The sequence below is a fragment of the Physeter macrocephalus genome, chromosome 3 (assembly GCF_002837175.3).
Source record: "Physeter macrocephalus isolate SW-GA chromosome 3, ASM283717v5, whole genome shotgun sequence".
Lineage (NCBI taxonomy): Eukaryota > Metazoa > Chordata > Mammalia > Artiodactyla > Physeteridae > Physeter > Physeter macrocephalus.
The window spans coordinates 5,876,128-5,903,664 of record NC_041216.1 but is presented as its reverse complement, the minus strand read 5'-3'; the positions used below and the strand labels follow the sequence as shown (position 1 = coordinate 5,903,664).

Below are 27,537 nucleotides of genomic sequence, written 5' to 3'. Positions count from 1 at the left end.
GTGTGTGTGTATACACACACGCACGAAAGAAATTGCAGCAATTGGGTTAAAGATAAAATAACGTAAAGTGCTTTTTTATTATTTCTTTAATATACCAATATGAGGTTCTGCAAACTTGTCCCTTTGGACACATTCAGCACATTATACAAAGTCTCTCAGGAAAACCCACCCACCCATTATCCCCAGCAGTCCGCTGCCTTGATCCTGAAAGTAAACTCTCCAATCTACTGACTCTCCCAGAGGTGGTGAAGAGAAGTCCCTTGCTTCTGCCCAGAGAGGCCTTCACACCTTAAGGCCCCTCCTGGACTTTGTACCATGATCTCCTTCTGCGAGGGCGGAGGGGCAGGGGTGGAATTCAATGAATGACACCAATTCCTGTCATCAAACTAGTGATACCCCCATGAGGTTGGCCAAACTGCCAGGAAAGGCAGGGCCACTTTCCCTCAATGCCTCACCCACCTGCCTGGGAAGGACCAAATTCACTAAGGCAGTTTGGCGGTGCCAGCCAAAGTTTCCTGCCACCTGCCGAGCCCGTGAACTCCACAATTCCCCAGGCTGACTAGCATTCTGTAAAGGGACAGTATAACTGGAGATGCTAGTGGGAGCTGGAAGTCTCAGTCTACAGGGTGAAAATGATTAAGGTTACCATGGGAAGAAAAAAGGCGTGATTTTACCTGAAGTCTGCACACCTTCCCTAGCCTCACCCTAGGTTCATTCCTGGGTTTGAAAACCACTCTCCATGAAGGCTCTTTGTGGCTCCACTTTAGCCAGCACCCTCTCTTCTCCAAGATCCTTGACACTAGGGGCCAGGCTGATAGAAGGGACAGGGGCGGGGAAGAGTGCTAGAAGAAGAAGGAAAGGAGAGACCGCCTACTCTGTGGAGTAAACGTACTCTTCACAACCACTCACTAGCATTTTAAGCACATGCTTGATGTTTTCAAAAGCTGACTGGATCTGATGGTCCCCCTTGTAATCTCTAGTACCCTCAAAAGGCAGATACTTCAACTAGGAAAATCTGTCAGCCTAAACACCGTTTCTTCATCACCCCTGATCTTTGGAGCAGAAAAGCCACGGGCCTGGGCGGACCCCAACACAAGCACAGCCCGGGCTGGCCGGAGGGAAGCAATATTTGAACCATGGCACTTCCGATGGCCTTCCCTAGGCTCCTGCTTTCCACCTCAGCTCCCAGGGCACTGAATCTCAGGTGAGCCTAGGATGGGCATGTGGGGAGGTCATTTGGGACCCACATGCTGCTCTCTCTCTCGGAAGGTGTGGAGAAAACAGCCAGGGTCCTACCGCAAACCTTCCTATGGGTGCAAGGCCCAGAGACGGCCAAGAACAAGCCATGCTCAGCAGCTGGTTTTCCAGGAAGATGAACCACTGCGGTAATAGAAGGTTCCTCCTGCCTTATCAACTTCTGCTGAGGCCAGTGGCCGCCAGAACCCACCAGCCTTTTGGACAGGAGAGTGCAGAGGGTCAAAAAAACCCTGATTCTCGCGACTAGACTCCTTCAATGAGAAGCCACCAGCTGCTTGTAGGTAAGCCCATTTCTCCTCATGGCAGTAACATTTACCACCACTGCCCTCTTGTCCAAATCTGTCCCTGAACATCCTGTTAAAGGCAGGGCCTCTGGCTCCCAGGTAAATGATCTGCTCCAGATACTGTCTTGGCTGGCCCTGAGTAATGGCGCAGAGAACAGGAGAGTGACAGATCTCTCCACCTTAGGGACTGGAAAAGGAAGGCAAATTATGGCTGCTTTCTGCCCGACCTCGTTGACTCAGAAGGGCAGCCCTGTTTGTGGCACCCTGCCCCTCGCTCAAGGCAGGGAAGGGGCCCTTGGGAGGCAGAGGCCTAGTCTAGACATTGGGCCATGCCTAGTTTCTGAGCTCAGTGAGTGGGGGGAGCACTCATGACTACATTGATATAGCCAGTTAAGAGAAACTTTCCATTTTAGTGTGGATTGTATTTTATGTTTTATTTTAAGAGGCAATGACTGACTCAGAGCCAAAGGCAGAGAGATGGATATAATTCTATACACAAATCAAAAAACATTTTTTTCCTATAATACAACTTAATGAAACATTCCAAATGAGATAACTTATTGCAACATTTCAGGCTTTTTGGTGGAAGGGGAATTTTTTTGTTTTACCCTGAGTAGAAGATCATCGCTTTGTGGTTTTTTTTTTTTTTTTCTTTTTTTGTTTTTTGTTTAGAAATCATATGACTAAGCTGAGCAAGTCACATCCTTCTTTGCACTGTACTAGGCTGTATGCAAAATCCAGAGGGGTGAGAGGCGGAGATGGGAGGGGCAACCAAAAGCCTGGCTGGAACCCGGAACCAGGACACCTGGCCTGCCGATGACACGCCGCCTGAACAGAACTCCTGTAAAGCTGCGCCTTCTCCTGATCAGCAAAATGCAGCTCTTCTGCTCTGAGGAGGAAGATACCCTTCAAGGAAGGCAGACCACCAGCCAGCGACTGGCCATAAACCACACGTCCACTCTAGGACAAAGCAGGGATGTTCCCCGAGAAAAATTCACTGTGATCTGCAAGCCCTGGCAACCAACGGAGAAAGAGAGAACCCGAAGGCAAAGACTGTGATCACACCACTAGAGCCTGTTCTGCACATGTGTCATGGGCAGAGAGCAGTCAACAACTTGCCTGGGGTCCCTGCGGAAGCGGACTGTCCCCGCGGCCTTGGGCCAGGCTTTTAGCTGCCCTTTGGGCTGCAGGATGACACCTGCCATAGTCACCCTGAGCTCCACCAACACCAAGCGCAGACAACGAAACCATCTCACGTGATCCCTGTCCAGCTCACGGCTGTCTGACCTGCCTTTGCCACTTCCCTCTCTGATGGAGTGAGGGTCTGGCCTTCCAAGCAAGCTTCAGCCTCAGACTCAAAAGACACAGAAGGAGCAGCAACACCCGACACACTGAACTCTACTGCCCAGACTACAAAGACCCCAGTGCAAGTGATGGGCAGCATCAGATTGATGGAAACCACACCCTTTCATTTAGAATTTTTATGCATACGAGTAACCTTAATTTCCAAGTTCACATGACAATAAGCAAAAGTGACATACAGTGCAGCCAAACAGTTCATTTATAACTTAGCTTTTTTTTTTGTTTTGTTCCGTTTTTGTTTTTTTTTTTTTTTCTCCAAAGATCAGTTCCTTAAAAATGGATGCTCCTGGGATATGAATAAAGAAAATATGTCTGAAAGGTGAGGATTTCAAACAGTAGATTTCTTCCTCCTTCAAACTGCTGACCCCACGATGGTAGGCATCGCACCTTCTGCCTCCTGCTCAGCCTCTGTTCCTGGAGGTGAGCACATCCGGGCCTTTCACTTGGAGAAGCTGCTGGTCAGGCCCATCTCCTCCTCCTCCTGCAGTAGTGCTTCAATGGACGGCGTGTCCAGGTTCTGGAGCGACAGAAACTCTGACATATCCATGGCACGTAACGTTTCTGTCTGAGGGTCTGAAGGAGTCACTACTTGTCTGCTTTGCTCACAGGAAGAGGATGCGGCGGAGGAGGACGACAGGGGGATCGGGGGTGGGGAAAAAGTCTGCGGTGGTAGCTTCAGGCTGGGCTCATCAGGAGGCTGGGTGCTCAGCGCTGGAGCGGGAGGGGAAGGACAACCCTTCCTCCTGCTGGCCGCCCGCTCCTTGGCGGAGTCCCGGCACGCACACTGACACTGACAGGCCTCCTCTTGTTTGATGATGATCACAGGGACGCTGAGGCCAATCTGCTGTACAGCGCTCCCTGCGAGAGGGCGAGAGAGACTGCTCTTCAAGTAGCTGCAGGGCAAGGGCAAGGGGGACAGGAGGGTGTAGGCCTAGCTCAGCACGAGGGAGGCGGGAACGATGGAAAGGGTGGATGCCGTGCCATGCTCCAGGCTTGGTTCTGCTTTAAACTGGACCACATTCCTCCTCAAGTAAGAAGCCTCTGACACTCCCCATCCCCTCCAAGACAGAAAAGCCACACACCATCTAGATGCGCCCTGTATCTCCAGCTTCATTTCCGGCCCCTCTCGCAGGCACCCTCCATGCCAGCCACGGTGGATGCCTCCCTTTTCCTGCGTGTTCTTCATAGCTCTGGGCTCAGGGGCTCTTCTTTCTACCTAAACTCTTCTGGAGAACTTACTCTTACCTCTGAGCACCCAGCTCACTGCCCTCCTCTCCCAGCGCCTCCAGGCAGTGTTTTCAGCAGGCTTATACCTCAGGGATGGCCCAAGGGCAGCTGCCGTGTGCAGAGCTATTCCACACTGTACCAGGCCATTTAATCCCGCCTGCCCCAGAGGCTCTGACCTCCTGTAGGACATCCCGCTCACCTTTGCAGCCCCGTCTTGGACACACAGCCAGCCTTGTGTGCGCACACATTCCTTCACTCTGAATTCACACAGGCTTTGTGTGTCTCAAAAGAGCTAGAGACCAAGGGGCTAAGAGAACAGAACGGGAGGGAGTCAGGAGGCCCAGGAACTAGTACTTTGGCTTTGCCACAAACTCACTTATAAATTTGGGGGACTCATTTAATCTTTCAGGGCCTCAGTTTCTTAATCTATAAAATAAAGAGTTTGAGAGAAAGGACCCTTTAGCTCTGTAAGAGTCTCTGACCCAGATGCTGTTTCTTCATTACTGTAATTAGAAAAGAGTCCAGTGAATTAACAGCTGCTCTCTTTAGCATTAACTGTGATGCGGACTTTTTTCTGGCTACATTAAAGCCTCTATCTGTTTTTTTATTATTTTATTTTATTTTATTTTTTTGGCCGTGCAGTGCGGCTTGCAGGATCTTAGATCCGCGACCAGGGATCGATCCCAGGCCCCCTGCAGTGGAAGCACAAAGTCCTAACCACTGGACCACCAGGGAATTCCCTAAAGGCTATATCTGAAAGGGAAAGAACCGTTACTAGTTAAAGAATGTTAAATGTGGTATTTATGCTGTAAGTCCAGTAACTTTCAATAGTTGTAAGAATATTAAATACTCTAATAATACAAACGTGATAAATTTAATTTTAAAAATGTTTAAATCCCGGGCAAAGCAACAATCAACTAACTGTGCCTCAAGGGACCCAGAGAGTTGACTTCCTTTTAAAGCTAACACAGAATTTCATACCTGTGCTACTGGCTACTGGTACTGCAGTGGTAAAAAACACCTTCTCAACTTTAGATGCTTGCTGCTGGAAAAAAAAAAAAAAAAAAATCACATTTATGGCTACTCAAATATGGCAGATCTCCAAGGGCCTAAAGCCTCCCCAGTTGTAATGGTCATCCAAGAGGACAGAAACCCCTCAGTGTTCAGGGATTTTTGTACTGAGCGATGTTTTTGTTTGTGCTCTGACATGAGGTCACCGCACTGTTTGACATTCAGTGCTGACAATGTAGGCGGCTTTGTCCCCTCCCTACTCCTTGGCTGTCTCCCAGCTGCCTAATCCAGTGGGTTCTGTGCACCCAAAGGCTCCTCCAAGGTTGCTTTTCTCACGTGGATGGTCTTCTCAGAGGGAGCCCCAGGGCTAGCTTCCCCTCTAAGCTCTCCACTCCCTGCCAACCCCCAGTACTTGCATGAGACTGGAAAGTTCTTTTTTCCCCTCAAGGACTAAGCTGCATGCTAAGAACAGGCTAAGACTCCCTCTCACAGGCAGAAGACCTCCCGTGAAGGCCCTGGGCAGCGTGCTGTAAGCTGCATGGGGCACGTGCTCAAGGGTAGGCCCTGGACTCAGTCATACATGGATTCAAGTCCAAGCTCAGCCACTTAGTTGTTGAGGTCAGGCAAGTAATTTAACCTCTTAAAGTCGCAGTTTCCTCATCTGTAAAAACAGGGACACCAACCAAAGACTCTCCCAAAGGCCCCCAAAAGGATGAAATGAGATGATGTGTGTGGAGCCCAGGGCATACCGTGAGCATTCAGCAAACACTAGCTATTTATATGATTACCAAGTAGGACTATCAGGTCATGCCCAGAAATCACCCCTCACTTTAGTACACTTCTGATTCAACTGGCTATAGGGTTTCTGCTTTCTTCAAGTCTTACATTAAAAAGGGCTTTATCTTTCATCCTTTTAAGGAAAAAACAGCGCCTCTACTAAGATGAGTCTAGGAGGAACGTGAAAGCTTCTGGCTAAGTTATAAGGAGAGGACACTATAAAATAATGATGGAGAAATGAGACCCATACTTAAATACATGAAAATGAATTGGGTGGAAAAGGAATGAGCTGTTCCATGCAGTTCCCCAGGGCAGATCCAGGAAAAGAAGATTAAAAACTACATGGAGGCATGTGGTTGCCAGAGGGGAGGAGAGAAATAGGTGAAGGAGAGTTAAGAAGTACAAAAATCCAGTTGCAAAATAAATGAGTCATGGGTAGGAAATGTACAGTGCAGGGAATACAGTCAATAAGTATGTAAATCTTTGGATGGTGACATATCGTAACTGGACTTAACATGGTGATCATTTTGAAATGTACAGAAATATCACTATGTTGTGTAACAGGAACTAACAGAGGTAGGTCAATCATACTTCAAAACAAACAAACAAATTCATTGAAAAAGAGATCAGATATGTGGTTAGCAGAGGCAGGGGTAGGGTGGGGAGACGGGGAATTGGATGAGGGCAGTCGAAAGATCCAAATTTCCAGTTATAAGACAAAGAAGTACTGGGGATGTAATGAGCAATGTGATTAACATGATTAACACTGCTGTAGGTTAATATGAAAGTTGTTAGAAGAGTAAATCCTAAAAGTTCTCATCACATGCACACATTTTTTTCTATTTCTTTAATTCTGTATCTGTATGAGATGTTGGATGCTCACGAAACTTATGTCATTGTGCTGTACACCTTAAACTTATACACTGCTGTATGTCAATTATATCTCAATAAAACTGGAAGAAAAAAATGCCACTATCATAAATGAGAAAGTACGATCACTTTCTGTACATAGCCATCAGCAAATATATGAACAATAAAAATAATGAAAATAATTTTCTTTCTTTTTTTTTTTTTTTTCTCAATAAAACTGGAAGAAAAAAATGCCACTATCATAAATGAGAAAGTACGATCACTTTCTGTACATAGCCATCAGCAAATATATGAACAATAAAAATAATGAAAATAATTTTTTTTTTTTTTTTTTTTTTTGGCCTCACCGCACAGCATGCGGGATCTTAGCTTCCCGACCAGGGCCTGAACCCGCGCCCCCTGCAGCGGAAGCACGGAGTCTTCACCACTGGACCGCCGGGGAAGTCCCTGAAAATAATTTTGAATACTGAAAACAACAGTACCAACCAGAAAACCCAACTACATGGAGGCAGATTGATTGGGTCATAATGCCGAGAAGACCCTTCCAGTGACTCAGGCCACCTGAGACTGGAACTAGGTTGCCTCCAGAGGTGGTTGGCACCCACCCCATTTATGGAATTTGAGTATTCACTATTTAGCTCTAACCTACCTTTCCAGTTTGTTTGATTGCATCATACATCCACCCAGACTTTCTCCCACTTAGTATATCCTTTTCTCCATCTAAATCCTACTCATGCTTCAAGGCTCACCTGACCTGTATGCCCACCCAACAAGCCTTTAGTCTCTAAACCCCTCATCTGGCAGCACGATGTAGCAGTCAAGAGCATGAGCTCTGGGATTGGTCTGTCTGTGCTTCGCCACTTGTAAGCTGTGTGACCTTGGGCTAGTCAATTAACTTCTCTGGGTCTCAGCTCTGCACTGGTAAAATCATATCTACCTCCTAGGCCTGTTGTGATTAAATCATTAAAAAGTACTTAGCATGGTGAGTGACATCTAGAGATACAGACATACAGAGACAATAAAAAGATCAGTGGTTGCTTAGGGAGAGGGGGAGAGGGAGATGGGATGAAGAAGTGAAGCAGAGGAGATTTTTAGGGTGGTGAAACTATTCTGGACACTGTAATGGTAGATATATGACATCATGCATTTGTCAAAACCCACAGAACCATTCTATACCATAACAACTTTCATGTTAACCTACAGAGTGAACCCTAAGGTAAACTATGAACTTTAATTAATAGTAATGCATCGATATTAATTCACCAGTTATAACAAATGTACCACACTGATGCAAGATGTTAACAAAAGGGAAAACTAGGCTGGCGGGGGCGAGGAGCAGGAAGTGTGTGGAAATTCTCTGTTCTATCTGTTCAATAAAACCTAAAAAAAATATAATCTAAAAATAAGGTACCTAAGGTAATGACTGGCACATGTTAGACCCTCGATTTTAAAAAGTGCTTAGTTAGCACAGTAAGCCTATACACGTTAGTAAGGGCTCAATATATTACAGCTATTGTTATTTTTTATTACCATTATTTTTATTTGACACTTTACCTACTGGTAGTGTTAACTTTCTTTTAGGCATTTTAGCCTTTTTAACTAGAATATAGGTTTTTATGAAAAAGAGATCGTGGTTTTTTTCACTCTTCCATATCCCCAAGAGTATCCTGTGTGGTATCTGATAAATAGCAGGCCCTCAAAATATATTCAATTGAACGACCAAGTCATTTCCTTAGTCAGCAAGACCACACACTTTGGTAGAAAATGGCTCTACGGCTTGCTCTGGGAGCACAAATCACTTCTCTGACTTGGCTACTGCTGTCTGCTTCCATCTGATGGGGTCACATGAGTCCCTCATCCCAGTCTGGACTCTGCCTTGGACAAGAACCCGCTTTCCTGAAATGTTCTCAGGCTCTCCTGTCCTAGCTGACAGGATTAGACCACAGCTGAAATATCCAGGTAAACTTGAAGGCTGTTTCTCTGCCCTGACCCCTCCACTGCAGGTACTGACTGCAGCATTCCTGGGTTTATACTTGCTTGATTATGGGGAAATGACTAAGTGTTATTAGAATGACATGTTTCAGGGTGGATATGACAGCCATTTTCCTTTTTGAAGTAAAAGCCTCTGAACATGTCACCCATGGAAATACACTTCACCCCACTGGATCCATTTCCACATAATACTTACAATTTGTTCTTGGGTGTGTGGTGAGCTGGCGGCACCATTCAGTATCCACTGTAAGTTCTGTTCTCCCATGACGAGGCTGGGCTGCAGGAGAGCCGTGCTGGGAGTCGGGGTGATGGTTATAGTGGGATTACTAGTTAGGACGGAGTTGGCATCGAGGGGCAGAGTCTGGACCATGGCCGGCAGGGGCTCAGTAGTACTCTGTGGTTGAGGCGGTGCTGCCATGGCTGACGCCACTGCCGCTGCTGACGCCAAAGCCCCAGCGACAACAGAAAGTCCCGGCACGATGGGCTGCGGTGCCTGGGGGTGCGGAAGAAACTCTTGATGATTAGCAGCAAACTGTGTGCTGTGGGGAACAGGCACTTCTGGAGGTTGTAAGAGAGCAGGGGGGTTGCCAAATGCAGCTTGCTGGGAACCAGTTCCTAGGGAGGGAGCAGGCAGAGGAGCAGACGGTGCTGAGGCTGGTAGTAGAGGCTGGGGTGGCTCGGAGATGCCAGGCTGCAGTATAAGTGGAAGAGATAAAGATGCTGAATGTCTTGTGGATGGCGGAACATCACTGACTGACTCTGCATCACCATTAAAATTTTCAATCAAGGCAGCTGGCAAGAAAAAGAAATAGAAATATATATACATATTCCAAGCCTTATATAAGCCACAAACACCCAGTCATTATGGGCTACACCAAAGACAGCTGAAGTCTGTTACAGGTGATTCCTCCAATGCTGGCAGGCTGGCTTTCTGCTTTTCATTTAATGACCCCTCTGGTCAAAGCACCAGGCTTCACGATCAACCTTACTTTCTAAACGTGAAGACCTAGTATGGGTCTAACCATAAAAAAATGTGTCCTACAGCTTTTCTGGAAAAGAGCTTAGACAACCTTTTCTTGGCATATGATCAGTGAACACACTTTCTGACTACTGTGAAGCTTCACGGACAGATTTTCATTCAAACACAATCTGATCTACACATCTAAAGTTTGGTTTGTGGATCCTGCCCACTCATGAACGGAGGTGTCACATCAGGAGAAAGAGCTCACAACTCCTCTCACTTTTTAAAGCCAACAAGAGCTTCTGGAAAAGGGGACCCTCTTCTTTTGAGGGTCCAGGGAAAGTAGATCCTCAAGTAAACCCCTGAAGAGGGAAGTAGGGAAAAAAAAGATGGAATTGAACTGAAAAGCCCATCCTTTTCTGACCCCTCACTGAAAGAACACTTCATTAAAGGAACTGAAATATTTCACTGTGCTTGACATCTACACTGTGTCAACAAGTGTGAATTCCCATTCCCAGTGCAGAGATCTGGGCAGGAAGAGAGTCTGTATAACAAACCTGTCTGTTGAGGATCTTCCTGAATTGCTGGATCATCTGACTTCTGGAACATTGGTTCAAAAATGATTGCTGGTGAAAGTGTGCTGAAAGTGTTCTGGCCCTGTGTCAGAGACAGAGACAAAGGTATAAGGCTCGCCATCCGAAAGCAGGTCTTCACCACAAGAGCACACAGAGCAGCAGAACTAGAATAATCTCTGGGGCTTCCCTGGTGGCACAGTGGTTGAGAATCTGCCTGCCAATGCAGGGCACATGGATTCGAGCCCTGGTCCAGGAAGATCCCACATGCCGCAGAGCAACTAAGCCCGCGTGCCACAACTACTGAGCCTGCGCTCTAGAACCCGTGCGCCACAACTACCGAGACTGTGTGCCACAACTACTGAAGCTCACGCGCCTAGAGTCCGTGCTCTGCAAGAAGAGAAGCCACCGCAATGAGAAGCCCACGCACCACAACGAAGAGTAGCCCCCGCTTGCCGCAACTAGAGAAAGCCTGCACGCAGCAACAGAGACCCAACACAGCCAAAAATAAATAAATAAATCTATTTAAAAAAAAACAACTAAATTACTAGAATGATCTCTGGATATGCTTCTTGTTTCTAACTTCTCCCTTCCCAAGGTGACATTTATTTCCCTAAGCCTCAGATGCTGAAGATCTGGGTCCTCAAACACTCTCAAGCAGGAGTCAGCAAACTGACTTGCTGGCTGAATGCCTGTTTCTGTAAATAAAGTTGTACTGGAACAGGTACTCCTGTTCATTTCTGGATTGTCTAGGTTGCTTTTGCACTGCAGTGGCAGATTTTAGGAGTTGTGACAGGGGATGTATGGGCCACAAAGCCGAAAATATCTATCTGGAGCTTTACAAAAATTTTGTTGACCCCTGCTCTAAAAGACCAAATTCTACATAAAAATGGGGTTGTATAACATTTATTACTTGGAACTTGCTTTTCTCATGTAACAACATAATAATAACACAATAATAACATATTGTGAATATCTTCCAAGGATATTACACAATGTCTATGCTATTCTAATATGTACACATGGTAGTGAATCAAACAATATAAGGAAACTTATCATGACAGACACTAGTGATGGCCTTAGACTCACTACTGTTTGTCACTGCAAGTTTCTTTGTAACTTACAACTAAAAAAAGGTCAGAGGCATTTATGAAAAAATAAGATATGAGAAAACAAAAGAGAGCACCTAGTGACCCGAGGGCCTGACTGCTGACAGGCACCACCTCCAGGCTTCCCTTCAGGTGAGGGAAGGGGAAAAACAGCAATCCTTTTCTCTGCAGCCCACCTCCACTTCGCATTGTGTGCAGCGAGGGTGGCAAAGGCAACCACGTGCGAGAGCCCAGGGATCAACAGAAAGAAGTGAAGCAGAGGGCAGGGGCTGTGGCAAAGCCTCGGCCACACTTGCGGGCTCAGCTGAGGGCGGCCACGGGCCACACACAGGGGGTCACCAGAGCTCAGGGCCGGTTCAAAACCTGGATTTTTACGTGAAACCTACTGATTTATAATTGAAAACAAGCAACTGAAAACAATTTAAAAGCACGGTATAGACCGCACAAAACCTATCTTCAGGCTAGACTTTGACCCGGTGCCAGCTTGAGCTTTAAGGGCATTTTGCGTCAACTTTGCTTCTGGGAGGGGGAAGGATCTCTTTGGGGCTGGGCGGAAGCACGGCGAGTGGAGCTGTCCACCAATCTAGAGGGCCTCTGAGATGAACTGCCCACTTGAGCCAAGAGGGTCCAATTATTCTACCATGACTCCACAACTGGCAGAATGAGAGGGGAAGTTCAGTGAAGCTGATGGCCAGCATGGTAGAAGCTGAAGGCAGAAACCTATGTAAGGCTTCCAGCTTCCAGTCCAGAGGGAGTTAAGAATCACAGGCCAAAACAGTGCCTTCAAACTTTTCATCATGACACAAAGTAGGAAATATATTACACATATATATTTCATGTTACATACATATCTGTATGTACAACCGAAACAAAAGTCTATGAAACAGATCCTATCCTTACTATGTGCAATGTCTTCTGATATTTTCTATTCTACTGATGTCCTTAAAGTGTTGATTATAAGCCACTATTTTATAACCCAATAAAGATGTGCCACCCACTTTGAAAAATGGTGAGCTAACAACTACCACTAAGCTATAATTACAGCTTTGCAACTCCTTCATGGTTGTTTTTTTTGTTCTACCTGTTTACGAATCATCATCAGGAACAACACTGTTAAAAAAAGGAATGAGTCTGTGTGACTTCAAAAGATTATGCACAAGAATGTTTACAGCAGCACTATCGTAATGGCTCCAAACTAGAAACTATCCAAATGCCCAAGGGCAGTCGACCGAACGAACTCTATTATATTCACTTAGTGTAATACTGTTCAACAATGAGAATGAATAATCTATTACTAAATGCAACAACATGGATTAATTTCTCAAACAAAACGTTGCAAGAAAGAAGCCAGCACAGACGAGTTTATACCACATGATTCCAATTATACAAAACACAAAAACAGGGAAAACTCATCTTAGGTTGTGAGAGGTCATGACAGTGGTTATCCTTAGGGAGAGGTAATGGCTGTTAGGGGGACTGAGGGGGTCTTCTGGGGTGCTGGGAATGTTCAGTTTCTTGATTTGGGTGCTGGTTACCTGGATATGATGAATTGTGATGATTCATCAAGGTGTACATGATAGGTGTACTTTTCTGCATGTATATTATACCTCAATAAAAAGTTTTTCTTAATTAAAAAAAGAAAGAAAAAAGGGAGGTGCTGAGGGGACTGTGACTCAGCCACTACCAGGCTTTAGGGCAACAACCCTGGGGGCAGAGTGAGTGGGAACTGCCCCCCAAAGCAGAGGAGACAGAACAGGCTAAGCCTCTGGGGCCTGGAGCAAAGAGACACAAGAACGCTGAGCCATCTGGGAACAGGATGGATCCTGAAGCTCAGGAGCCAAAAGGCCCAGCGGGCCACTCCCCAGCACTTCAGCCCAAGTTCGCTCCTAGGACACACAAGCACGTGGCCGCCCAGGAACCTGTAAAATGATGATCTCATAAAAATATATCATTTGATTTTAACAATTCATCACCATTTTTTTTTTTAAAGCAAGCAGAGCAAAATTAATCCTATTACTTCAAGGAACTGTTGGGGTCTTAGTTGAAAGACTAAAAATGAGCCTATTTCCAATTCTGGGATAAATGCTGGGTGACAAGAAGACACATATCGTTTGATTTCAAGGGAGAAGAGCAGGCCTCTCTCTTGCTGCTGTAAATTATGGCAGAAAAAGCTTTCCTTTTTTTTTTTTTTTTTTTTTTTTTACAAGTACTCAGTGACCCCTCATATGATTCCTCACCTGGTGACCCCAGGGCTTCAGAAAGCTCCTCAGTCATATGTCACAGCTCCAGCCAGGGAGTGCATGCCTAAACCATTTCATATGATCTCTTGAGGTTAAGGAGATATTATACCCAGAAATTTTAGGTTGTGTGGCTTAGAGGGCAATCTTGGCCACGCAGTGCATTAGCTTCATTTAGAGCATTAGCTCTGAAATGTGAATATGCCAAACAATCATATGAAGTGCTTCTTTAATGTTTTTCTTTGTTCTTCAGATTGGTTAATTTCTACTGATCTCTCTTCAATTTAACTGATTCTTTCTTCTGTCACTTCCAACCTGCTGTTGAGCCCATCCGGTGAATTTTAAAATTTCAATATATTTTCAGTTCCAGAATTTCCATTTGGAACATTTTTTTTATAGTTTCTATTTCTCTGCTGAGATTTCCTATTTATTAAATCATTACAAGCATATTCCTTTATGTGCTTGAGCATTTAAGAGCTACTTAGAAATGTCTGCCCACTAATTCTAATTTCTAGCTCATCTTGGGGTCAGTCTCCATACATTACCTTTTCTCTTGAGTAGGGATAATGTTTTCCCATGTCTTCTTCTTCTTTTTTTTTTTTTTTAAATTATTTATTTGGCTGCACCAGGTCTTAGTTGCAGCACGTGGGATCTTCGTTGTGGCATGTGGGATTTAGTTCCCTGACCAGGGATCGAACCTGGGCCCCCTGCATTGGGAGGGTGGAGTCTTAGCCACTGGACCACCAGGGAAGTCCCTTCCTGTGTCTTCTTATGTTTACAAATTTTGGATAACCCTGGACATTGCAAATGATATGTTGTGGAGACTAAGGATTCTGTTACACTTCTTGGAAGAGTATTTGGTGTTTGCTTTAACATTCCGGTAACTTGGCTATGCTCCAACTCCAAGCTCTGTCTTCCCTGCAGTGGATGGCAGCTGTAATCTTTGTCCAGCTCTTTAGCCTCAGCTGGGCTGCTTAAGTGTCTGCCCCACACACCCACAGTTCAGGGGTCAACTAGAGGTTTGGACACAACTTATACACAGAACTCAGGACACCCCCCGTTGTGGCTCTCTCCTTTCCAGGCCAACCCCCTGACTTTCCAGTTGCCGTGGTAGCCCTGAACTCTGTCCTCTGGTTAGTCAAGCCAGTAAGACAGAGTGTTTACTGAGCCTGGGCCATCTTATTTGGTATCAACCAGGACCTGCCCTGAGATGGATAAACCATAAAGCCTGAAGACCCATCCAGTGCCTTTGCTATCTTCCCAGTGGCCCCTTCTCCCAAGCGTTACCTCTGCCTGTTTGGGTTGCTCTCTGGTGCCTTCAAGTAGTTGTTTTTATATTTTGTCCAGCATATACAGCTGTTTTCTGTGGGAGGGCTGGTCTGATAAGAGCAGTTCTGCCATGACCAGGAGAACCCAGGCCTTGGTGTGCTAATATAAAATTGCAGTGTCAGGTGCCCCTTCCGGAGGATACTGACTCAGTTGGTTTGGGAGAGGCCCAAGAACCTACGTTGCAGAAGAGCTGCAGATGACTCCACCATTCACACTTTGAGAAACACTTTTTCACAGCATTCCTGAGTCGCTCAGTCTCTGTTCAAATCCTTCCTATCACATTGATTCCTCCTTATTTATTATGCGTATACTCACAGAAAATCTGACCTAAGCTGTATTTATTTACCAGAGGAAAACAACAAAAAATGCACACTTAACCACCAGTGTCGGTGACCCAGCAAAGCTCACAGATCCTCTTGAAGGAGCATAAGCTCAGGATTGATGCGGCAGTTTGCAAGATACATCATGGAGCCATGGCAATGGCAGAGGGAACCAAAGCAAGCAGATCAAGAGACACTGGCGTGGTCCCTTAGCAGAGGGCCTGCAGAGGAGGTCCTTCTCAGAACCCCCGTGTAGTGAGCTCAAAGAAAGGAAAAAACTGACTCTGGTCAGACTGGCAGGGCTTGAGAAAAGTCTGGAAACGAAATCCTGGCTCCCCCTTACAGTGGATGAATTTTAAGCTCCTCAAGGACAGACCACAGCTACTTCACCACCACCACCAGCTCAGCACGGGCACTCTGCCCGACTGAGTAGCCACTCAAGAAATATTTGCTACAGGAATAAAGACAGACATTTTCTGGGGCAGGAGGTTATCAAGTGAGTGATCGAGGTCAAAAGGCACTACACGTCAGAGAGAACAACCTCTCCAATGAGAGCTCTTATCAGGAAACAAGAGCAAAACACCCTAAATGGTTAGTAATTGAACACAACTCAATCTGAAAGACTTCGAAGACTGGCCTCCCCCAATTTTCCCACCAAAGGGAGGGCTCAATTCTTGCACTTATTTTAATGGCACCCATAATCACAGGTACACTTACTGTATTGGAATTTTCTTGAAATTCGGAATCTGTGGACAGAAGGCTTAAATTCCTCAGACAAAGTGAGTGATTTGTATCCTGTGAAAGAAAAAAAAAATTCTAATTCAGTAACAAAAAAAAAAATCAGGATTTATAGTAGCCTATCAGGTAATAAAACACTTGATTACAGTGTCCCTAAGGTTACAAATGTCTAGAGAGTAAAAAACCATTCAAAGCAAGGACTATGTGAATTATTTCAGTTTTTAAAATCCTGATATTCTTAAGAAGAAAGCTCTTACATTCTTAAAGATAGTTAATAGAGTTTAAGAATTATCTCATGATTCAGGCTCCAGAGTAACAAAAGCTATAATAATATGAAATGGATAATATTTGTATAATTGGTCTTACCACTGATAAAGCAATTTCACATGACCTCATTTACTATTCATATAAACCTTTGAAGTATTATTTCACATTCCCATTTTAAGTATGAGAAAATGAATGCTAAGACTAGCAGTGAACTGTCCAAAATCACACAGCTAATTAGCGTAACACAAACCCAGTGCTTCTGACTGAAAGTCCATCTTCCTTCCATTACATCACTGTGTCCCCAACATGGGCATCTCAGGGACACTTACTCAGAGTGGTACTGAGGGGTTATTATTCATATATGGCTGTCTGGGCTAACTCTGAATTCTGGATTCCTAGAATGCCAGTTGGAATTCACATACTTCATGTGGTAACCCTGCTTTACCTCATGGATCAGTTGTTCCCATTCACGCATGCATTCAACAAATACTCACTGAGCATCTACTATGTATTAGGCACTGTTCCAGGCCCAGGGATACAATAATAAAGAAAACAAAGTCCCCGCCACCAGAGAGCTTACATTCTAGTGTGGGGAGGGGGGGCAGACAAAAAACCAAATAAATATACAGTACACAAGATGATGATACGTGCTACGGAGGGTAAGCGGAGTAGGGAAGGCCAGGGTAAGAGCTGCCCTTTTATTAGATTAGGGAAGGCCTCTTAGATAAGGTGGCCTTTGAGCAGATACTGAAGGAAAGAGGGTATGGGCCATGCACACACGTGGGAGAAGTGTTTCACACAGAGTCATAGCAAGTACAGAGGCCTGGAGGCAAGAGTGGGCTTCCCTTGTTCAAGGAACCACACGGTGGACGGTACGGCTAAAGTGAAAGGAAGTGATGTAAATGAGGTGAGAGAAGTGACCAGGACAGAGTGTCTAGGGCCTTCTGGACCACTGTAAAGATTCTTTTACTTTAAGTGATACAAGAAGCTACTGAAGGGTTATGAGCAGAGGACAGACATGGACAGAGTAGCAGTGGGGAGAAGAGTGGGAAAGGTGCTAAGAAAACCACATAGCAGGTGACTGCAGTAATCCAGGCCAAAAAATGACAGTGGCTTGAATGAAGTAATCAGATCAGATTCTAGATATATTCTCAAGGTAGGGTTGATAGACTTTGCTGGTGGGTGGCGGGTATGAGGGAAGAAAAGGAGTCAAGAATGACTCTAAGATTTTTGGCCTGCTCCACCAGAAAAACAGAGGTGCCATTTACTAAGATGGCATAGATTGCACCATTTACTAAGATGGGGTAGACTGCAGGAGGAACAGGTTGGGACATGTCAAGACTGGGAAACCTAGGTGACAGCTGGGTGGAGACATCAAGCTGAAGGTTAATCCGGGGTGGAGATATAAATTTAGGACTCAAAGGCAATCTCGATGGCATTGAAAGCCTGAGACTAGAGGAGATTCCCTCCCCTGGGGAGTGAAGAGCCATCCAGAGTAGCTGAGGTCTGGCACTGTGCACTAGGGCCCTCCAATGCATAGAGACTGTGGCAAGAAACTGTCCTCAGATTGTTACAAATACAAGAAAATTGATCATGACTTCATAAATGCAGCTTCGTACACAAAAGACTCTCAGATCTTAGCATTTTCACCTGGCGTTACAGAGGAAGAGACTGAGGCGCAAAGAAGTCATTTGCCTAAGGTCATGTGACTAGTTGTGGAGCCTGGATGTGAATTCACACCTCTTCTCAACCAGTGCTATTTTGCCTCTTACAACACGGGGGTCAAGACCCAGGCTCTGGAATCAGCCTGCCTGCCTAAAGGGGACTAATTACAAGCTTTGGATATTTAGGCAAGTTATTTAATTTCTCCTTGCCTCAGGTTTCTTTATCAGTGATATGGGAATAATAACAATAACTGACCTCTTGTGAGTGAGATAATTCACAGAAAAACAGCACAGTACTTGGCATATAGTAAAAATTCAGTAAATATTAGTTATTGTTACTAATAAAACACAGGAGGAGTTATTACTAATAAAACACATTCGAATCACAGTCCTTTTAAAGGGATCCTTTGTTCTTTAAAAATTATAAACCACAGAATTAAATTATGCTGCCTCTCCCCAAATCAAAACTGTATTACATACTTTAAGAACCTCATTATTCAAAAGGGGGTCAGTGTGCTTCAGTTTCTTTATCTATGAAATAGCAAAATAATAACAGTTCTCAGTTCCTGGGTTCAAAAGACATAAGGTAAGTTACCCAATACCATATCAGAAGTAATAACAGTAAATTTATCCCAGGACCTCTCTGGAAAGAAGCTGTAGAGGAGAGGAAAATGTGGTAGAAGGGCTTGGTAAAGAACAGACAAAACCACCTAAAACTCTGCAGAGTCTTGTTCTGTGGTTCAGTGCCTTAAAGCGGTGGCTCTCAAACCTTTTGGTCTGCAGACAATTCAAAAGGGCAGGGGACCCCCCCAGACTCCGCCTGGTTCTCCAATGATGGATTAATGAATGGGTGAAGCAAATCATTAACTCATGTCCCAAACTCAAGTGCAGACGTACCATTTTATAGACATGAATGGGAAAATAACACCCTCTGAGAGCACCTGGCTGACACTTTGGAAGCCATTCTGAGACCTCTGGTTCCAAGACATCTCTTCCACCATACCTGACGGAGGGGAGGTGGAGCCGAATCAGGGGCTGAAGCACAGGGAGGCTGGTGAAATTTCTGGCTTCCACCACCTCATCACAAAGACATAGATCTTGACACTGATTTCTTCTCTCTCACTAACAGATTTAGAGAGAAGGCATTTTAACCTTTTATTCTGATATACAAACAACTGTTGCTGTTCTATGGTGCCCAGATCAAAACAAGAGACAAAACACTGCACACCTCTGATCCATTGTGATTTAGAAGTGCACTGTATGAATTTCCTTTGTTATCGTGACCTTTCATGTGACTTTTGAGACTGTATTGAGTGCTGAATGTTTTCTCACAGCCATTACTGGGGCAGAAAAAGGGTCTTTCACCTGCAAGAATGACAAGAGGTATTAATTTTACCATAAAATCATTTCACTGGATTAAGACATGTACTTTTCCCTAACAGAGGGAAGTAAATATTCTAATAAGGGTTCAAGTAATAAGTTGGATAAATTACAAGTGAATCATTCCAGTCCTAAAATTTAATGTAGAGCAAAGCACTGAGAATGGCCTGCTCCTGGGAAGTTAAAAGAGAAGATTAGTTTTTCCCTCCCAGATTCTTTTCTGAGAATCTCTCTCTGCATTGGTTTTATTTCTTAAGGTTGGACTCCTGAGTCCAATCTTTAGATCCTTTTTACCTCTGAAAGAAACTCAAACATTAAAGGTGAAGGCCAAATGATTAGGCTTGCTCTCTCCACAAAGCTCTACAGGTCTCAATGGAAGTACAGATATTTACTGACTCAATGAAGGTTAAAAGATAAAAATTAGCCTAAACTCACCAGTATGTGTACGGACGTGAGTTTTAAGGTGGTGGCTTGCTGCAAATGCTTTTCCACAGCCATCATGATCACACCTAAGTAAGTTGTTTAAGCAGAGAGGATAGCAGTCATTAGCTAATAGACCTTTATCTTCAATATCTCTTGTAAATACAAACTTAAATTAAAACAACTGCTCAGAACACTATGATCAGCTCAGTGAAACTGGTTTTACAGATGGGAATGATGACAGGTCCCTGGAAAAGTAAAGTGACAAATCTGGGATCAGAGGGAGAGGTTGGCCCAGGATAAGTATTTCTTGTCCTACAAGTAAGGCACCTGTTGAGAGCCCCAACAATACAAGCCTTCTGATGAATTACACAACAGAATTCTATTGACAATGAGAACACATACAGAAAATCTACTGCACATGGAATATAAGGAATATCAGTGGTGGGTACAGAGGCTCTGACATAGGCATGGGGCCTGAAATACAACACTAGAACAAAATAAGTCAGAACATACTGGCTGTAATGAAATTATCTAGAATCTTCAGAGAGCTCTTCTCTTTTACTTTTTTTTTTTTTTAAATTTATTTATTTATTTTTGGCTGAGTTGGGTCTTTGTTGCTGCGTGAGGGCTTTCTCTAGCTGCGGTGAGCGAGGGCTACTCTTCGTTGTAGTGCGCGGGCTTCTCGTTGCGGTGGCTTCTCTTGTTGCAGACCACAGGCTCTAGGCACGCGGGCTTCAGTAGTTGTGGCTTGTGGGCTCTAGAGTGCAGGCTCAGTACTTGTGACGCACGGGCTTAGTTGCTCGGCGGCATGTGGGATCCTCCCAGGGCTCGAACCCGTGTCCCCTGCGCTGGCAGGCAGATTCTTAACCACTGCGCCACCAGGGAAGCCCTCTTCTACTTTCTTGATAACCAAAGCTAGAGGTAATATTTCCCTCCTTAGAACTCCTAGGTCATTTATCTACATGCTGCTTTTATGGCACCTGTCATTCCCAATCTTATTTTATCTCTATGTGTATACGTTTGTTACCTGTTCTCCTAGATTATAATTCCTTTGAGGGCAGGGTCCATGTAGTTCTTTACATCTGCTGTAGTCTTGCGCATAGCAGGCATTCAGTAACTATTTACATGAAAATGAATGCATTTTCTTATAAGCCAACATATTTTATTTCTTTAAATAGAAAGCTTCTCTAAAGCATTTTACTTTTTTTTTTTTTTTGCGGTACGCGGGTCTCCCTCTGCTGCGGCCTCTCCCGTCGCGGAGCACAGGCTCCGGACGCGCAGGCTCAGCGGCCATGGCTCGCGGGCCCAGCCGCTCCGCGGCATGTGGGATCCTCCCAGACCGGGGCGCGAACCCAGTTCCCCTGCATAGGCAGGCGGACGCGCAACCACTGCGCCACCAGGGAAGCCCAAGCATTTTACTTTTTAAGTACATAAAATCATTGTGTCTAAAACCCCATCTAACGTTCAAGAAAAATTAGCAGTTTTAAGCATGACAAAAATGTGTGTGATTGAACAGAAGTCACAGTCCCCTTGACAGCCCTATGGGGAAAAAAGTAACCCAAGCTTCGCAGCAGCTGGAGAGTAACCAACTAGAATCTAAATACTCTCGCTTTTAGAGGGGCCATGACTCAGGAATGCACCTGTAATTTTTGGAACACATTTCCATTTAATTGGTGTTTAAGAGTTGACTGTCCCTGAAGACTTTTCAATTTCTAGGCATCCTAATGAGATGAGTGATTTGAGAACAGAAAGGTAGCATACTTAATGCCATGAACAAAAGAGCAATCCCTCCTGTCCAATTCAAAGACATTGTTTATGGGCAATTTTCAGTAATATATCTATATCACATTTAGGGGGAATCCTTACAAACTGATTACCTTATTAAAAATGTCATATAATCATCCCAAAGTTGTTCTTCAATCCCTGCTGAATGCCCAGAACCACGCTAAATGCTATGAGCAGAGGAGAAAGTAGATGATACAGCTCCTTCCTTCAACCTTATATGTATACATGCATCAATTAAATATATATGTGTGTGTCCATATATGTATATATGTATATACATAAATTGAAATCTACAGATTAAAATGGATGCTCCTCTATGTTTGTATGTACATATGACATATTACAAAGCAACAACCGAACAAGTGATAAAAGAAAAAAATACCTGCACCAGTAGCCTAAGCAGCCCTACCCCTCATTTCCCCTCATTTCCTCCTTCCCTCCTCACCTCTTCTTAGGTACGTATCCCTGCCTCTGTGCTCAAAGCTCTTTCAGCATCTCAGTCTCAGATACTGTCTGGTTACTTGTGGTTCTTTTCCACCAGACTAAGGTTCTCAAAAGGAGAGCCGGTATCTTAGTATTTCTCTAGCACTGATAAAAGCACCCACCATGTAACAAACGTTCCTTGAAAATAAAGGGGTGGGGAGGCTTCCCTGGTGGCACAGTGGTTAAGAATCCACCTGCCAATGCAGGGGACGTGGGTTCGAGCCCTGGTCTGGGAAGATCCCACATCCCGCGGAGCAACTAAGCCCGTGCGCCAAAACTACTGAGCCTGTGCTCTAGGGCCGGCGAGCCACAACTACTGAGCCCGCCTGCCACAATTATTGAAGGCCACGTGCTCTGCAATGAGAAGCCACCACAATGAGAAGCCTGTGCAGCGCAACTTGAGAAAGCCAGTGTGCAGTAACAAAGACCCAATGCAGCCAAAAATAAAAAAATAATAAATAAAATAAATAAATTTATTTTTAAAAAAAAGAAAGAAAGGGAAAGAATGAGGCGCAGAGGCCACACCATCCGCAGAGTAGGTAGGGATGCTCTTGGAATTCATCGCCACTCCTCCAATCTGCAGTAGTTGGTTACAACTATCCTGGGGAAAGCAAACACTGCCCAAAGAACCAGCGAAGGGAATTTCCTTTCCACTTTGAAAAATTTTAGAGTACATCAAAACACTCAGCTGAAACCTGGTCAGTGACAAATAGAAAACAGCAAGACACACCGAAATGGCTTTTCTCCTGTATGGGTTCGAATGTGCTTCCTCAGATCACTGAGCGTGGTGAAGTACTTGCTGCAGCCTTCAGATTCACAGTTAAACGTCTTCCCTGTGTGAAGCCTCTGATGTGCTTTCAGCCTGCAAGATACCCCAGAGAAATCCCCTTTGTCATAATGTACTACAGAGCCTTCCCACGTCAGCTTAATGTGCGTCAGGGTCAAGTGCATAAGAATTCTATAGTCATGATACATTAGTATCCAACATTTTGTGCTCAAAGAGAAATTCAGAGAAGTATAGGGCGTAGTGGTGTGAGTGTGACTCTGGAGCCAGGCTGCCTGGGACTCAAATTCTGTTCTCCTCGACCAGAAGGGGGACCTTGAGCCAGTTACCAAACCTCTCCGTGCTTCCATTTCCTGAGCAGTGGCTGTGAGGATCAGCACTCAGGACACTTCCTAGCACACAGTGAGTGCTTTTTAAGTGTTAGCTAGTATTTATTATGTGTGCTATTTTATACGCAATGTTGGACACTAATATAAGTCTCTTGACACAAACAGTGGAAAAGGGAAATGGCTGAGTGGACCACTCCCCATTTCTTGGGGGTAGAAAAAAGTTAATCTTTAAGGTGAGGCAGGGAAGGAAGTGAAAAAAACCTTGGTTCCAAGCTCCTGAGCCAACAGGAGATATCATTCTATGCTAAACACTAAAATCCTGAGGCCAGGATGTCATTCCAGAGATATGAATCCGGACACAAATGGACTCTGATTTTTAACCAACCCAGTATGTGTCAATCTTTAAGTTACAAGTTCCCCTAATGAACTGTCAACAGTTGAGCATTACTGTCCTCTTTAAAGCCCTGAAAGTGAACGTCTGTACTGTGCAGGGAGAGCTCTGCAGTCAGGACAGAACTGGGGTCAGAGGCTGGTGGTGCAGGGAGGAATGGGCTGACCTGTACAGCGTGTTGAACGCCTTCTCACAGCCCTGCACGTCGCACTCAAACGGCTTCTCCTTCGTGTGCACCCGCACGTGGATCCTGAGGCTGTAGGAGGTGAGGAAGGCCTTGCCGCAGCCCTCCTGATTACAGACAAAGGTGTACTCTCCCCGGTGGGTCTTCTGGTGGGTGCGCAGGTTGCCTGCTGTGCTGTAGGTGCGGGGACAGCCCTCAAAGGTGCACTGGTACCGCTTTACCTGGCAGACAGAAGACACCTTGTCAGTGGGACAAAAGAGCTGCTCAGGGCCTAACTCCCCGCAGGGCTTGGCTCTCAGGAGATGCAGATGAGACACACAGGTTTTTATCATCAACACAGAAAACACCCTCTAACAAAAGTGGGGAAAATCTTCCCGTTGACCAAATTACACCTGGACGACAAATGATGAGAGTAATGCCCAAGAGACAAGCTTGTAGGTAGGTAAACACTCTAAATGAATGTAAGAACAGTGTTTTCGGGCTAGTAAACATCTACCCCCATAGGTGGGCACATACTACTACACTTACCCATATTCAAATACAATTTGACTTTAAGGCTTGATTGAACATCCTGCCCTCTGGCACTATATCTTGATTGGAATTGACCACTGTTACATTGAGTTTAAAACATTCTGAAATTTATATACTCAGTCATATAGGTATACTAGCAGAGTTACGTACTAGCATAATTTCCACTGCATTATTTTCAGGTCTACAGAATGAAAAAAATGTACCATGAATTTCTGGGAATATTTGGTAGTACGACGCTTCTCAAACTGCCAGCCTATTGGTCTCCTTCCCACCATCACCCTTCTGGAAAGGGTGCGATCCACAGGTGCCTCCACCTCCCTCAATGCCTGTGGAACCACTCGGCCAGGTGGGCTTCACCGGACGAAACCATTCTCTTGAGCTTCCTGGTGGTAAAACTCTTTCCTCCTTCCCAATTTTCCTTTAGTATTTGAAAAAAAAATCTCATCAACAATGCCTTCTCCTTCTGAAAACTTGTCTTCCACCACACAGTAATTCTCTGGGGCTCTTTATCATCTTCCCTGAGCCACTTACTCCTTTTCTTTAACCTCTAAATGTAGGTTTAGCCCATAACTTCTCTCTCATCTCCCAAACCTTCCCCATCTCTCCACTGGTTCAGGGGAAGCGTCAGAGCCTTGGCTGGAGAAGACTGAATTCTGGCACTTAGGTTCAGGACTTTGGGTAGGTCTTTTCACGTCTCTGAACTAAAGCTTCTTCATTTCTAAAAGGCACAACTGAATGCCTGCCCTGCCTGTCTGATGGCGCTTCTGAGCAGAACAAAATGAGCTAAAGCATCTGTGGAAAGACTTTGTCATTGATCTGATGCTATACATATCAGGGTGCTAGTTCTGCCTATTCTTCAGCTTTAGCAAACATCTTCATCCTTTAATCCTCATCTTTCTCCAAAGCTTCAGTCCATAGCTCTCACCACACTATTGGTATTCATTCAACAGTTAATGAACTACTATGTCCCAGGCAACAAGTTAGATACCACAGATAAAAAGGCGAACAAGACATAAAGCTCTGTCTTTAAAGAGCACCATTTTAATGAGGCAGATGCGCACAAATTATTATACACTGTGCTGAGTCGGTCAACAGATACACACCCGCGGTGCTTGGGAAGCATAAGAAAGGGAAACCTAACCCCTCTAAGAAAGACTGGACACAGTGAAGGCTCAGAAGCTGAGGCACTCTCTCTGAACTGAGGGTGTTTTGTGGTTTGCCTATTTGTCCATTTTTTAGGGATTAAACTGAAAAAATGTTCCTCAGACAAACTGGAAGAGATGGGCATTCCAGAAAGAAGTAACACCTTGAGAACTACATTGGAGAGACAAATGAGTACGCTGGTACAGGGGACCACAAACACACCTGAGTAGGTAAAGAGACTGGAAAAAGAATCTAGAAAAATAAGGTGAAGCCTCCTTAGTTAAGCTATGGAGTAGAGGAATAGGACAATGGGAGCCATCAGTAGATTTTAACCAAGATAGCAACACAATAAGATGCGGGGTTTAGAAAAGATCATTCTGGAAGCTATGGAAGACAGACTGGAAGGCTAAGAGAATAAAAGAAGGGGTAGAGATTAAGAGAAGGGAGACAATAGTCCAAGACAGAGATGAGAAGAATCTGAACTAGGGAAGTGATAGTGGACATCATGAGAGATGAATTGCAGAGAAATTAAAAGAGGAAAAATGAATGGCTGTAGTGACAACTGGGTGCTGAGGCATGGCAGCGGTCGGGGAGAGGCAAAGTCAAGATCAACTCCTGTGATTGGGGCCTGGATGACCAAAGAGATGGTCACATACCAATTTTGGACTGGATGGGGTTGGGGAGAGACGATAAGTTGGGTTTGAGGTGCTTCCAGGTAGAAATGTCTAGCAGACAGACATATAGGCTGGAAGCCAAAAAGAAAGTCTACAGCAGGAGTCTCTGGTACACAGATAATAGCTGACTTTACTATACACTAAAGCAGGCTGGTTCAAGCCCCAGCTCTGCCACTTACTGTGTAACCTTGGGAAAATTACTTAAGCTGAGTCTCAATTTCCTGTTTATAACAAGGAAACAAAATCGATCTTTTTGGGGTTGTTGTAATAATTAGGAATAATCTGCATAAAGTATTTGAATACAGGGACTGGCATATAGTAGATGCTCAGTAAAATCTTGGCTACGAGGACAAAGGACGGGCTCCTGAATGTCACCAGTGTTTAAGGAACTGGTCAAAGAAGAGAAGCCATTGATGGATGAGTGGGAGACAGGGCTGGGGAATTAGGAAGAGAAGCAAAGGAGACGGATGTCACAGAAGCCAAAAGATAAAGAGTCTCAAGGAAAAGAGAATGATCAAAATGTTAAATGTCAGAGAAAACAAGGAAGACAGGACTGGGAAAACAACTGGATCCAGCAGCTAGGAATTCACCAATGACTCAGCAAGACTAGTTTCAATGGACTGATGAGGTCCGAAGTCTGGACGAAGGTGAATAATGAAAGGCGGGGACAGAGACTGGAGATGGAGGGCAGCAGCACAGCGGACTTTTGAGTTGATGAAGTGTTGTTTGTCTGTTTGAAGTAAGATAGGTCTTGAGCATATCTGGAAGGAGAAAGGTCCTGGAAAAAAGAAGCTGAGGATCTGGGAGGAACATAAAGACCACAAGGATATTTAAAAGCCTGGGTGGAGGGAAAAGCCTCAGGTAGGGGGACGACATTCAGTTTCAGAGAAAGAGGATCTGAGGTGAGGATGCGTATGACTCAAGGGCCTGGTGGGCCACATGGTCTCTCTCACAGCCACTCAACTTCGCTGCTGTATGTGACAGTAACCATAGACAATATATAAATGGACAAGCAAGGCTGTGCTCCAAAAAAACTTTACTGATGAACAATGAAATCTGAATTTCATATCATTTTCATATATCATGAAATAATGTTCTTTTGATTTTAAAAATAATTTAAAAATGTGAAAACCATTCTACAAAAACCGGCGTCTGTATGGATTTGGCCTGTGGACCACAGTCTGCCAAACCCCGAAAACCTGTGGGCGTGGGGAAGGGAGGGGCCCACCTCCCCTCTGGCTCCTTGTCCTTCTCTCAAAAGCCCATCTCCCGGGTGTGGAGAAAAGGGAACCCTCTTGCACGGTTGTTGGGAATGTAAACTGATACAGCCACTATGGAGAACAGTATGGAGGTTCCTTAAAAAACTACAAATAGAACTACCATACGACCCAGCAATCCCACTACTGGGCACATACCCTGAGAAAACCGTAATTCAAAAAGAGTCATGTACCAC

General features: G+C 44.7%; 1 protein-coding gene across 2 annotated transcripts in view; it reads right to left on the bottom strand.

The window, feature by feature from the left end:
• Nucleotides 1-3,135: 3,135 nt before the first annotated feature.
• The window catches only part of MTF1 (metal regulatory transcription factor 1), a 37,720-nt gene continuing 13,318 nt past the window's right edge, over nucleotides 3,136-27,537 (bottom strand). The window contains exons 3-11 of one of the 2 annotated variants that reach the window (XM_007101533.3): nucleotides 23,719-23,957; nucleotides 22,779-22,910; nucleotides 19,793-19,866; nucleotides 19,206-19,342; nucleotides 16,026-16,103; nucleotides 10,299-10,398; nucleotides 8,977-9,572; nucleotides 5,112-5,175; nucleotides 3,136-3,761 (exon numbers count right to left, since the gene is read on the bottom strand). In XM_007101533.3, coding sequence (XP_007101595.1) covers nucleotides 3,343-3,761; nucleotides 5,112-5,175; nucleotides 8,977-9,572; nucleotides 10,299-10,398; nucleotides 16,026-16,103; nucleotides 19,206-19,342; nucleotides 19,793-19,866; nucleotides 22,779-22,910; nucleotides 23,719-23,957 — 1,839 coding nt within the window. In that variant the 3' untranslated portion in view covers nucleotides 3,136-3,342. The remainder of the gene's footprint in view (nucleotides 3,762-5,111; nucleotides 5,176-8,976; nucleotides 9,573-10,298; nucleotides 10,399-16,025; nucleotides 16,104-19,205; nucleotides 19,343-19,792; nucleotides 19,867-22,778; nucleotides 22,911-23,718; nucleotides 23,958-27,537) is intronic. The other variant, XM_007101534.3, reaches the window with a different exon arrangement.